This window comes from Branchiostoma floridae, chromosome 17 (genome assembly GCF_000003815.2).
Source record: "Branchiostoma floridae strain S238N-H82 chromosome 17, Bfl_VNyyK, whole genome shotgun sequence".
In the NCBI taxonomy this organism is placed as follows: domain Eukaryota; kingdom Metazoa; phylum Chordata; class Leptocardii; order Amphioxiformes; family Branchiostomatidae; genus Branchiostoma; species Branchiostoma floridae.
The window spans coordinates 2,352,467-2,366,928 of record NC_049995.1 but is presented as its reverse complement, the minus strand read 5'-3'; the positions used below and the strand labels follow the sequence as shown (position 1 = coordinate 2,366,928).

The window sequence follows — 14,462 nt, the reverse complement described above, 5'->3', positions numbered from 1 at the left end:
CACCTCGAATGCCAACTCTGTGTGCATATCGCAAACCTATTTCTGTAGTGCAGTACTCAACAATGTCACAAGGAGGCATTCTTAGGAAGAATAGTTGATGTCAAAGTCTTTGATTGCAACTTTCAAGCTAATCCATAGTAAGTATTAACAACTGAGATGTCAACAAATTAAATGAGGGTTGTATAATTACAGGTTTTGCATTGCAAAAACCAGTGCTTTGCCTTTGTCTTTATATAATTTATCATCTATGTCAGTCAACTTATAGACTTATAAGACTCATTAGGACTTGTGATGTAAACTGTATCTCTGTTATGATGTACTTTGTCTGACCCTTATACCTCTTCCTTCATGACCTTAATGAAAAGTGGCCTGCAGGCCGATTTGAGCTTTCCTGAATAAACAAAGGTTCAAACAAACTAGTACAGTGTATAATCATTGGCCAGCATGTACGTAACATCTTAACCTATTTCGGTAGCATGTGGCAGAGCTGAATTGCAGACGACACATCAAAAAATGAAGACAAACTCTATGTTGCATTGCATCTTCCAATATATTTGTACGCATGAACAGCAATAAATCTACTGCATAACCTTCCACAGTAACACAGTGGCCCTTCACTAAGTCTGAGCGATACAAGTGCAACATACACCACACGATAACTTGAAAGTTCTTCACTGTAACATGGCTGAAGGAATGGTACTATTAGAACTTTTGCTTCGGTTTTAAAGCTTGGTGAAACCTTAACTCACCAAAGACTGACCACAATTGCAGCACATATGATGATATTACTAGACTGTGGTATTCAAGATACATGTAGTTGTATCTGAAGCATTACGAGCCTCAAATTGTTCAAAATTGAATAAACTGAACCATTTTTCAAACCCATCCCCCTCCCTCAGAAATGCCCACCCAAACCTCAGAAAATACCACAACCAATAATTAGTAGTCCTCAATGATTTTCCGTAACATTTTCCTTATCTTTTCTAATCCTTCCCCTTAACAGACTAACATTGTGCTTAGCTTATTTTCTATCATTACATGGGCATTCAATGCCACAAAGCCAAAGATAAACAGTCACACAGTTTTTTAGTGCTCTTGCCGCATAGTGCACTTCTGACAAGATACTACCTATCTCATAACTGAGCTTAAAGTTTTGCAATAATTGCAGTACGGTCCCCAAGAAAAAACACCTCATCATATTTCTTACCCCAAAATACTGTACTTGCTCTAAAGACAAACTGTCATAACTACCAATAGTCTCGTTTTTCTCATTTTTCTTACCCCAAGTTTTCTTTAAAGTAATTGTAAAGCTCGGTAAGGTCCGTATTTTTCATTTTTCTTCCTTAAGATATACATATACATAATAATATATTTACTGAATTTACATACATATCTTGGAGTAGCAAACCCACGGTGATCCTACGCTGGGTTTTAATTAACTGGACTATGGAATATGAGAGGATGTTGTTGGTGCTGTTTTAAAGGGGCACCTTCTCTTCAGGAAGAGGGGGGGCGTTTTGGGACTCGTCTTCCTTGTCTGCGTTCGCCGTGCTGTTGAGAACGTCCTCGAAGGTTGGCTTGGGCTCGCGTGGCGACGTCACTTTCGACTGCGGAAATACAGAAGAGTTGAGAGCAAAGGAACTATCACTGTGGGAGTCAAACAACTGTTTCTGTGTTCTTGCATCCATTCATGCTCTATTAACGGTTTGTATTGGCCAGGAAGATCTGTATGACATGCATGCTTTCTTTGCTTTTCGACTGCGGAAATACAGAAGAGTTGAGAGCACAGGAACTATCACTGTGGAAGTCAAACAACCGAAGACTGTTTCTGTGTTCTTGCATCCGTTCATGCTCTATTAAATGTTTGTATTGGCCATGAAGATCTGTATGACATGCTTCTTTGTTTTTTGATAGAAGAGTTCAGAGCAAAGGAACTATCACGATGTTTGGAGGAGACAAACTCACGACGACCGTTTCTGTGTTCTTGCATCCTTTCATGCTTTATTGAACGGTAACTGTATTGGCCATTTAAGATCTGAATGACAAGCTTCCTTTTCTAAAATGGTGGCTCTTTTTCCAGCATGTCAAAGAATGAATTTTGAAATTTTGAAAGACATTTTTTACTATCAAAAGAAAGCTAAAAGATATAAGTGTAAAGATTGTTGATGACCTGTGCATCTATGTGTATATTTCATACAGATCTTCATGAAGCATATTACCTAAATGACAATAAGTCACAAACACAAGCTACATTGTACAGTACACACAAAAACAGACACTAGACAACAAAAAGACACTAGACTTGCAAAAGAAACATTTATAAACTATTAGGCTAGCCCCTGAGGCATCACCAAACACATGGCATGCTAGCATTTGCATAGTTCTGAGGTTTATCACGGATCCATGCAGAAAGAAGTGACACCAGACAAAGATTATTATACGACGTGTAAACATTGTAAGGAACCAAAGATTTGTCAAAAGAGTCCTAAATACATGTCCTTTTTTTAATCCAAAATTCGAAGTCAAACCTCTCTTCACCATTTCTGGACAGTATTTCTACACTTTCAGACAATAAAAACTTCACAAGATATATACATAAATACTTGTTGAGCAAGCTAAACTTTCTCTATACAAATACCACCAAAACCCAGCAAAACACCATGCAAAACACCATGTTGATGTTAAAGCACCTTCGGTTCCTTATTCACCAAACAAAAAGTACAATCCACTCTCAACATGGTCCAATCCATAAACAGTTGAACAGCACATAAAACTAGACTGGACCAAGTTGAAAAGCTAAATTCCAGTTGTTCTGTGCGACCTTGACCTTGAATCAATGTCTTTGACAAAAATTACAGAGACATAATTTTCATCTTAATTTCTTCATGTTAATTTTGAAATTCTTACAACAAAGTATGATTGCAATTTTCTGCAAGATTTTAATACTTAACACACTACTTTCTCTACTGAGCACTATCGCACACTACGTATACAAACAGTGGACTAGTTCACTGTCGCAGTCCTTGTATTACTGTGTGGCCCAAGGGCTACAGAAATGGAGATGGGCACTGCCCTAGACACCAAACGGTGCATATGTGAAATATTCTGATTTTCCTGATAACTTCTTGTTGTTTGGAACTTTCTTTTGTCCAGGTCAAAGTTATTCAACTGGAATCTGTTGCAACAAAGCGTACAGGAAAGAGAGACACATGAACACACACCCATGCACAGAAGTTGATGTTAAGTATGGTACATACAACGCTAATACCTCACCCAGGTTAGCCTACGTCCCTTCTGCGTGTCAGTGATGGCAAAAAAGAAAGGGAAACCTTCAGGCAGAACATACATCATGCCGGCCTGGGCGTGTCAGAAACAACACGACACACGCTCAGTAAAGGGCACATGCGGGACACACAACGTCAGCCCTCCACCAAATACGTACAACAGTCAGGGTTCTAGCAAGGATCTTAATTTACTTAATTTTAGCATAATGGTAATGGCAAGACAGCGAACTGATCAAACAGAGTCTTTGTAGTCTGGTATCCAGCAGTATTATAGCTCCCTGTCTCTTCTGTCTGTATTTGCGGAGAGGACAGAAGAGACTCAGGAGTTATAATACGACTGGATACCAGGCAAGAGTCCTGGCCCTTCCATGGTAAGGAGATTTTGAAAATGAAGGGTGAAAAGTTTGTATCTTAAGGGTACCCATGAGGAAACTATCTTCTTTGAACACCACATGTAATTAGAAGGATTTTTTGGTCAGTTTGGAGGTTGATATATTCAATCGGATATTGCTCCAGAAGTAAATTCTTAGAATTGGAATATATGCAAATTACGTCATGTTGGTCCATACACATGCTAGAACCCTGATGTCAGCCCTCCACAGAATACATACAACAATACCAGCCATGAACCTAATTTTGTGGATGACATCTGTATTGATTTTGTAATAGTTTTGGATCTGTACTACCAGTAGTTGAAAAATGTCACATCATGAAAATAGTTCAGAATTTCTTACATTTTTCCACACATAGGAAATAGCATGCTGCAATGATTGCTTCCTTGTATCAACTAAGTATTGTATCATCTTGTATTGTAGCACAAAATTCAAAAAGAAAAATGCTAATACCAATATTGAGGTAAAAACAGTCCGTATACATTTTAAGTTTCATTGCTACAATGTAAATGCCTGATCACATATTACATAAAAAATTCATGTGTATGATTTACTATAAAACAGTTGCCAGAGAGGATGTCATCCATAAAACCAGGTTGATCATGCAAGCCTCATCCAGACAGTTGCAATACTGTTTACGTTTTGCATTTGTTCAACCTTTATCATATCATGTAAATCTCATATCCAAATCAAAAGATGTTAATGCCAAATTTGACAAAGAAAATATCTTATTTGTTAGCACACTAGTTGGTCTGTGTTATAAAAAAATATTGCACATATGACAAAAATCAATGCTGTTTGATTAGTTTTTCATGCCTTTTAAGAGATGATAGCAACTTTTTTCACTCATGCAAGTAAAATGTTGGTATTGGTCCATAAACATATTTCAAGCATGTCTGAAACATTGACGTACAAAAGGCTAAAAAGAAATTGAAAATATAAATTAGAGCATTCAGGCCATGCTGAAACTGAGTGGTAAAACATGAATGTTATTTTTATTATTAAAAAAGCATCTTTAACGTACCCCGACGGCATTGGCCTGGAAGAAAACGGCGGAAACAAAAGAATTAGTCTAAGATCTCAAGTAAACTGCAAAAAGTCTTCAGCTTTCTTCATCCTTGTCAAAATCCATTTTGAAATCAATGCATTAAATCTGGAGCAATTTTCTGCCAAAATCACAAAATCAAATCCCTTTGGGATAAATTGAACGTTGCTCTGTTAGGATGGGACTTGGTAACATTTGATAAAACAATGCAGTGTTTCTCACAACATCTCTTTCTTAAACATTTGGTTTGAAGAAGAGGAAGGGAGAAACAATAACATTGTTTTATCTAAGCATTTCCAAAACATACACTCATACAAAGACACACTCATGCAGCACAGTTATACATGGAATACAGAGCAGTTCATTGCACAGAAATGGCAAACATGAATGAATCCTAAACTACAAATCTGACATATATCAGGACAAACTAATCTCCACATACCATTAAACTGTTAAGTGGTAAAAATAGTTCAAAACATGTTCAGAATTAACAATTTCACTTAAAGAGTTGCACTTTTGGGGACAGGGAAGGAAGGATGTTGGGAATGTGTGGAAAGTATTGGTACAAAACATTACATCAGTGTAACAATAGTACCCACATTTGATTTTTCCTTATCCGTTGTATATATTGAACTTCAAAAAGGTGAGGTTAAAAAATTGACCAATTATTTGTAAATTATGATAATTTTAATGTAAATTGCAGATTGATCTTGATGGTGCAAAAAGACAGGTGAAGATGAGGGCAGTAAAAGTAGCACTAGTAGCAGTATCAAACAAAGGGTACAAAATCAAGATGTGTTACAGCAAAATATACAAAAGAAAATCTCTGCCCCTGTGGTGTTGTCAAAAAGTAAAGAAACAAGCCTTATGGGGGGTGAACAATGAACTTTTTCATCTATGTTTCATTCAACTTTTTTGTACGTCCCCTTCCCAATACTTCCTCCTCCATCCCTAACATTTCCCTCCCTGTTTGACAAAGAAAATTGAGAAAAAAGAACCTGTAGAAAGAACCACATGCAGAAACAGAAGTGACTGCTACCTACACGTAAGTAAAATTAGGCCCGTACATGTAACCCATAGTTGTGGTCTGCAACAAAATCCCACACCAACAGAAACCACGCAGTGGAGAAATAAGGAAAAAAGAAAAAAAAGAAGAAACTCAGCACGAGACAGTATATAATAAACCAGCACCAAGAAAATCCTCAAACCCAGCAGAAGTCAACATTTATGCAAACTGCATTAACTAAGCTTTTGAAACTTAAAAATAAACTATCTTTGTATTTATGTAAGCATAACAAAATAAGGAAGCAAACTACCATAATCTAGAATCATAAAAATGTGAAATTCAATTTAGAACGGATAAAAATGTGTGATGGTCAGTGAAAATTTTGGATACTGGGCAAGAAAATGAATTGGAAACAAAACAACTAACTCCTTATTCAAAGATTAGCAAACAAAATCCGTAGTAAAAGTGGGCATCATGGACTTACATGTATTTGCTGTTCTAAAGGAATAAGCCAAACAAACTTTTAAGTAGGAGAGGGTATAATATAATGTACAGTTTCTACAACCCAATGGTCTTCGTAAACATACATAGTGATGTACATTTACAAGACTGTTTTTAATTATCTATCCTCATATATCTGACTTTAAGACTTTAACAGAAAAAGAACATTGCTTCATGTGAATTTGCAAACATGGACATGATGTTATGAGGAACAGTTGATTATCTAAGAAGTCATCCATTTCATAACTTCGTTCTCAAGGTGAATTAATAAGTGTGCTTACCTTAAGGTTTGAGACAGTGCTCCCCACCTTCTCTTCAAACGACTTGAATGACTGAGAGTTCCTTGAAAAGGGAAAGTAACATTAAAGAATAAAAGAGTTTACAATTTTCAATAGATTTAAATGTAGGGATGACCACTGCACTTAAAAATGCTAATTCTAATCCTACAATTCTAATGTTAATTCTGATACGCAGTTTCAATTTCTTATCAATTTTTCATATAAAAACTTCAGACTTTTTGGTCTTGATGATAACCCTTACAGTTGCCATTAAAACCATGCCCTGTCACGTATTTTATGGGACCTTTTTGGACAGTCATACATTGTACAGCATGCGTATCAAGCTAGTTGCTGATTTTACTTAGAATGAATAGTATGAATAGAAACATGTACAATCTAAATAATCTAGAGAGTATTTACTTGACTTCTCCCAGCTTGCGTGACACAGACTGCCAGGCGGCGACAGAGGCCTGGGCCGTCTTCTGGCCGGCAACAGACAGGGTCTCTGATGTCTTCTTGTACCTGTGACAGCGGAGAAGATTATACTGTTCAGTTGAAAATTTAAAAAAATAAAAAACGTTGAAATCATTCCTTGCTACACATGACAATAGATATGACTACAAAATATAGATAAGACAATGCAAGTCAACGTCAAGTAACAATTTCAAATGTGCCATGTTATATGTTTAGAATAGATTCCTAACTCCTTGCTGCATCTATCTACATGAATACTGGACATAACACAACACCACAACACCACACCACAGCACTCACACAGACACCACAGTGCACCACACCCAGGGCTCTAGCCAGCGTCCGTTTTAAAACCAATCCGTCAACCTTGACGGACAAAAATCCTTGGTGGAAGCTACAGGCCGCTTGGGGATGCCGTCCACGGCTGTAAAAGCCACACACTGTTTGTTTTGCTATTGTTATGATTGTTGACAACGTGTGTCAGCGTCCTTTTGCATATGATAATCTCATTAAAACCTGTTTTTCAAGGTCTCAATGGCAACATTAACTACTTTGTAGTGTCATAGGGAAAATGAATTTTTGCTGTTTTCACGACGATTGAAATTGGCTGACGGAAAAAAATTTTGAGCTGGCTAGAGCCCTAACCACACCACACCATACTTTCCCCACCAACAGTTTTGCAGGACAGATATCGTGAGGGTTAGCACTGTTCAATAAAGAGTTTTCCAAACCATTTCCGGTTAAAGTAGCATGCTAAAATTGCACATGATGGTCTAAACATATTTCTACACATGTAAGTTATTTACTTCAGGTTAATCCATACACCCAGGCAATAGTTTGGTATTTCAGGTCTCCTCTGTTTTACCAAGAAACTTTTTAGCAAGGAAAGGATCCAGTTTTAGCTCACGGAGGAGCTAGTCTTCCACTGGTTATAACAGAGATGACAGACACTATGTACAGGTTCATTGTACTCGGAAATTCCCCTAGCTCTTTTTCGACAAGCACAAAGAACAAGCAAGGTTGCACAGGCAAGAGCAAGATTGTATAGACTACAATAATACTATGGATGACATGAAAATCAATCTACTAGTATCATAACGTGTGCAATTTTAGCCTCCTGCATTGAATGGAAGTGGATTGTGGGAAAACTTTTTTGAGCAGCACTTGTAAAACTCTGACTCATTGACAGTATTATTATTAGGTTGCCTTATTTGTAGCACAGCATATGAAGGGAGGGCTTCTAGCTTTGGTGGCATGCATGACATGGAGTACAGGAAAATAATGAGCAAAAGAAAATGAATTGCATGATTCCAGACGTTTCTAAATTTCTCTGCTCTACCGGTGCAATGGCTGAGTGGGTAGAGTGTTTGCCTTGCATTCGGTGGGTCATGAGTTCTTTCCCCGGCTGAGTCATACCAAAGACATTAAGAAATGATACATGCTGCTTTCTCTGGTTAGCACTCAGCACTAATGAGGAAGGATATGGGAGGCACTACCAGTAGACTGAACTGAGGCCTGTTGTAGTGGCTTGCACAAATGTGTGGCCCAAGGGCTACAGAAATGGAGATGAGTGCCACCCCTAAGCATATGTTACAGATGCATGGGCAACTTTTTTTAAACATTGTGTTTGATTTAGAATAATAGGAGTTCCACCTTTTCTCCTTTCAAGAGAAATTCAGAAACGTCAGTCTGGACACCAACTAAAGCATATGCATGGATGAAATGGTTAGTACTGAAACGAAAAAAAAAAACAGAAAGGAAAAGTTTTGGGACATAAAGACTTTGACAGGGATGTCCGCCACTCACGTTTCCGAGGTTTTCACCTTCTCGATATTTTCTTTGCTTTTCTGATAGCTGAAGGTTGGAGGAAAAAACGTTCAGACATGTGAAAAGACAAGAAAGAAATAAGAGGAACCATCCCGGGTTGCAAACTTGGAATCTGATCTGAAAGAAATATAAGGCGAATCTGGCTGAGATGCCAGGGTCATTGAGGTTAAAGGTTAGCAAGAGAGGTGAAAGGGCAAGGGTTAAACAGGTCATGCCATGCAGGGTCAACTACTATAAAACTGTTATTAATCCACTATTTTCAAAAGGACATGATTTTGGGATAGAAGGGAAAGAAAAGTTATTGTGATGTTGAAGACAATACAATCGGTACAGAAGTAATGTATTGGAAGTGGAAACATATATTAACTGTTTTCAAAGAATCAAGTTTGAAAACGCCTGACTGACAATTTATGAAACTATTTGCAGTTTGAATTGATGGGTGTGTTAACCAGGCAACAGACATGTTTGGGGTAAAAGTAAAAGAAAACACAAAGACCAAAATAAATGGTGGTTGGGGCTGGGGTTCCAGTGAGCTTGTTGAGGGGCTAGAATCTGTTCACTAACCTTTGGTTAGTCATAATATTTTACCAAAGTTTGGTAGTCCTATGATTGTACTAGATGACAGGCTCTTAATTGCAGAAGATAGCTAGTGCAGGAAAATTGTTGGTCGGACAGGTATGGGACCACTCATCCACCTCTATCAGTCAAACTGTTCACACATTCCCAAAACTTCTGAACACTACAAAATGTACCTGGGACCTAAAAATGGGTAAAAAAACACTCATGTAGTCTCCATGCATACGAAAAATTTCAAATACATGTCGACATGTAGTGGAAAATGTCATGCAACCCTTAAAAGATGAATGTAAAAACTTCCTTAAAAAATGCAACAAGAGTTTGAAATTTGTATGATGAAATAAAATGACACTGCAATCGTGGTGCAAAATTGAGAGTAAAATGTGCAAATTTTAATGTTTTTATGAAGTGACTTTCCAGATACCGACTGTAGAGAAGATTTTGCTAATGCTATATTATACTAGTAATAATCATTAGTTAAATTTCTATTTGGAGCAAGTTTTACAGTAAAATTGAAGTTTAAAATGTTTCCTTCATCTTTTGACTGACAGATTTTCCCACACTACATTATCATCTACAAGGTTCTTCTTTTTGGAAAATACGACTGTAGAATGTTTCTTTGATTTCTTAGCTCTTAAGGCAAGACTCTGTGCACTCACGTTTCGGAGGTCTCCATTTTTTCTTTCCATTCCACCAATTTGTCATTGGTTTTCTGAAAACTACACAAAGGAACAGAAATGGGGAGGGGGGTGCAGAACGGGTGTGAAAATATGATAAAAATCATATGGAAAAACAAATGAAATATCCTTGCCCCACTTCTCATGCATTATAGCTGTGATGCTGTAACCATGCATGCCAGCGTTAGGCCACACCATTTCAATTCGTTGGTCCTGATATCTGAAAAGAATTATCAAGCAAAGCTCTAAGACAGGGGTCTAGCCAGCGTCCGTTTTTCCGTTAATTGACGGAAATGTGCTGCGTCTGACGGAAAAATCTTAAAACCAATCCGTCAACCTTGACGGACAAAAATCCTTGGTGGAAGCTGCAGGCGGCTTGGGGACGCCGTCCACAGCCGTAAAAGCCACACACTTGTTTGTTTTGCTATTGTTATGATTGTTGACAATGTGTGTCGGCACCCTTTCGCATACGATAATATCATTAAAACCCGTTTTTCAAGGTCTCAGTTCAGTCCTTCTAATTAATTTTCGCGGTTTTCGCGACGATTGTAATTGGCTGACGGAAAAAAATTTCGAGCTGGCTAAAGCCCTGCTCTAAGATCAACATTTTACTAGAAAGGCAACAGTTTTTTAGAAAATGCAGAATATTTCCCTACCAGTACTAAAAGAAGTATGAAATGGTTAGGTGGTAAATATCATGATAGCACATAAAAAGTTTCTTTCAACTTGCCTTTTGTCAAGGTAAGTATCTCCAATATGAAGTCCCTACCATCTGCCACCAAAGAAATATGAATATTCTGCATTGCTCATACATTTTATTAGAGTCTGAACCTGAAGCTTGGTATATACTCTTTCAGAGAGTGAATCTAGTGAGTTAAACAGTTACACAACAGTACCAGTGGACTGGCCCATACTGTTATTTATTTTTTTAATAGTGTTTACAAAACTGGTCTAAGGGCTATAGAGATGGAGATGGGCCCTATATGCCGAAAGGTGTATTATGGAAAAGATTTTGTGAAAAATTTCTTTTGTCCAAGCCTCTTGCTTGTCGTGTAATGACTTCTGTGAACCAAGACAATAAAACGGTGTGGCCTAGCTGCACATGATTTTGCAGTGAAGTGTGAAAAGGAGAGATACATGCATGCAAGACTTCCACATACATTATGGACAAATGAGAGGTAAGAATGCATGCAAAAGCATCAATATATACATACAAATGTACTCATACACATACTCAAACACATTTCAATTCAACATGAAAATATTTAGAATATTCAAGTTGTATACTGACTTTAATCGATAATGTCTGTTAAAAGTGAAATAAATAATTTCATACTGTACAATTGTATTGCAGTCAGGAATCCATTAATTACAACCTAGGTATTGCAAATCTAATCTAAAATATTATAGTTGTAATATCAAAGAGTAATGCAATAAAACCTACCTTTTTAAAGTTATGATACATTTATATATTGTTTATCTTCACATACCTACCTATATGTAGATTGTGCTTGTTATCAAGTTAATTGCATACAAATGTATAAATCAATACATCAATTAAAACTGGACATTGGTTTTGAAGGCTTAAAGAGTGTTAAGAGTTCCATATTGAGTAGAAATGATCATTTTTGGCAACTCCCCTGGTGTAAAGCCTTTCCTTATAACACTGCTACAGTAATCCCAGAAGAGAGGTCATGACTGTGGCTACTTTCTAATCTCCAAGCAGATCCTACGGTAGCATAAGATAGTACCAGAAGATGCCCGAGGAGTGAAGCCGGCCTAGGAGTGTGTTTGGTTCCCAGTGGCTAATGACTCCCTCTGCCAGCTGTACTCATTAGCCAGCTTTGATACGATCTTAAGCTAAGGGCACAACCCACTGTACGTGCCATTTGTCCGTACGTTTTTTGGGAGGCCATGTCCGCCAAGTATTTCTGAAAACGTTCTGGCTATACAGGGCAGGCGCGTCGCCCGTACTGGCATCTACAGCCCGATGGCACACAAAGTTTAGCCTGCACGTAAAGTTCTACGGCGTGTCTGCTTGCTCCAAAATCCGTCAGATTCCCTACGAGTTCGTACGGAGGCGGTACTTACCACTAACGGATCCCAAAAGATTGCCCACGTTTTGGCACGTAGACAGCACGTATGTGCACGTACGGCGGGTTGTGCCCTTAGCTTTATGCCACTGGTAAATCTGCCAGGAGATTAACTACTTACGCCTGGGAAGACTGGACGTTCTGCCAAGTCTTGGAGGCTCCGTCCTTGAACTCCCGCAGAGGTGTGATGCCAAGACGTCGCTTCAGGTCCGCGGCGGCCTTCTCCTTCGAGGCCAACACCTGCCGCAGGGTCTTAATCTCTTCTTCAGTCTGGGGGAGGAAATTCCAAGATGGTAAATGATTAAGATTTATGGTTTATTCAAACAACAATTCATATATACATGACCCAGATAGCAGCCCTAAGGCTGAATTGATAGGTACGTGCACATTACAATTGAAATAAAATCTGTTAAAAATATTTACAGCATGTCATCATTAAAACAAGAATTTTAGTTATTTTTACTGAATAACACCATTAAGCAATTAAATAAACTATTCACACAGAGTCATTGTTTAGCAAGGAAACCATATAGTTAATCGGACTTCTCTTGAAACGAGTAGTATTCGCTTTCAGAGTCTGGAGCCTGTTACTAGACCGAGTCACTCTACCTGAGATCTGCCCACGGCATGGTGGGAGCCAGTTTCTGTAGATTGGGGATTTCCAGAGGGAGCTGGCATACGTTCTGCACAGTTCTTCTCGTCTCTGAGACAGAGGTGTATTTGGTACTGAGACATTTGGTATCCGAGACGGGGGCCGATATCGACTGTCAAGCACCTTTGACCCTTTACTGACGTCACACTTCCGTTCCGGAAGTGCGACTTAGGTTTTGGGTCATTACAACTTGAGAAGGATCAGAGGACTGATCGAAAGCTTGTTGGTAAGCGCTTTATTTTGTGTACGGATATAAAGTCTTAAAAATTGTATCAATAGATTAAGATTTGGATTAACATTAAGTCCTTCCCATTTTCTTCAGTCAGTGTGTGAGAGGAAATTCCAAGGAAATATGATGAAAGATTAAGTTTTTGGATTAACATACTTTTAAGTACCTCTCCTCTGTGAAAAATGAGTCATCATAAAAATCCATGTGATAACATTTTTGCAATTTATGTTGGGGCAAACCTTTGGCTCATCAAGCAAAAAAAAGGCATCACCGTTGCTTTGAACAAATCCAAAAAAAGGTCTCACAGGCAGACCAACTACCCCATGCACAAATATAAAACAGCCTACAGGCTTTTCCGTAAATTGAAAAAAAAAAAACTCTATACTCAGCGGCCACCAAGCAATAGGGCGCAAAAGTTAAGGAGACAACCACACACTTCTTAGCCTGGGTACCATCCGGAAAGTAGTTCGCTTCGGCATTCATATACTATATACACTCGCTTCTAGCTCTGACATTCATGATACACTATATACAGTCGCTTCTCTGAGTTTCGGTCTGGGAACGCGGACCATCTTAACGTCTGGAATCGTCCAAATTTTGGACGCAAGCACTGATTGGTCCCTACATGTATGAGCGAGTTATAAAATGGATTCAAGCTCTCTTTCGAACCAGTGTTCCAACACCGGACAAACCCTCCGTCCGCTTGTGGGCCTGTTGTCATAGAACGAGTGCTCTAGAAGTTAGTAGAACCCATTCCTTGATTTGCTCATAAACTGACGTTAGCACCAAACGGTTTGAATGTGCATGTCTCCAGACGGATAGCAGAAGCGAACATAGGAGCAAACTGCTATCCGGATGGTACACAGGCTACACACTTCTGGCATACATGTACAATGTATTACCCTCCCCTAGCCCCAACCCTGGTTAGACTTGAACTCCGACATGCAACATAAACCATCATCATGGGAACCAACTAGCCAAAAGAGTGCCCTTGATACAGACATCATCATGACCTCTGACCTTCTGCAGCTCTGCTCTGATCTGTTCCTTCTCCTGTTCATCCTGCAGGTCCGTCGGGTCCTGGTAGAGGGGGTCGCCGTCCTGCGTGGGGTCAGGGGTCGAGTAGGCGCTGTCCCTGTTGTCATAGGTGTGCTCATCTGGAAACAACAAACATGGTTCATCAATTATCATGCTTCTACTCCAATAAAAATATGGGTAGGCCTAGGGAGACATGGCCTGCATTAGCTTGCAAATGATTTGTCTTATGATAGATAATAACAGCATTTTGACAAGCATGTATGACTATTTTTTGACTGCTTTACCATTTCCTGTCAACACAGAGAACTAATTCTTTTAGTATTTTTTTCTTATGAGTTGAATGCTAGCTACTGGGCCTAAACACCCAACCTTGAATCTCGGGGCATGGTC

General features: G+C 38.7%; 1 protein-coding gene across 24 annotated transcripts in view; it reads right to left on the bottom strand.

The window, feature by feature from the left end:
* Positions 1 to 531: 531 nt before the first annotated feature.
* The window catches only part of LOC118404105 (tumor protein D54-like), a 29,681-nt gene continuing 15,750 nt past the window's right edge, over positions 532 to 14,462 (bottom strand). For 6 of the 24 annotated variants that reach the window (XM_035803081.1, XM_035803082.1, XM_035803083.1 and 3 more), the window contains 7 exons: positions 14,055 to 14,191; positions 12,275 to 12,423; positions 10,043 to 10,102; positions 6,927 to 7,028; positions 6,510 to 6,570; positions 3,274 to 3,357; positions 532 to 1,607 (listed from right to left, as the gene is read on the bottom strand). In XM_035803081.1, coding sequence (XP_035658974.1) covers positions 1,479 to 1,607; positions 3,274 to 3,357; positions 6,510 to 6,570; positions 6,927 to 7,028; positions 10,043 to 10,102; positions 12,275 to 12,423; positions 14,055 to 14,191 — 722 coding nt within the window. In that variant the 3' untranslated portion in view covers positions 532 to 1,478. Of the gene's footprint in view, positions 1,608 to 3,257; positions 3,358 to 4,700; positions 4,716 to 5,764; positions 5,809 to 6,509; positions 6,571 to 6,926; positions 7,029 to 8,786; positions 8,835 to 10,042; positions 10,103 to 12,274; positions 12,424 to 14,054; positions 14,192 to 14,462 lie in introns of all 24 variants that reach the window. The other 18 variants (XM_035803086.1, XM_035803066.1, XM_035803072.1 and 15 more) reach the window with 17 other exon arrangements.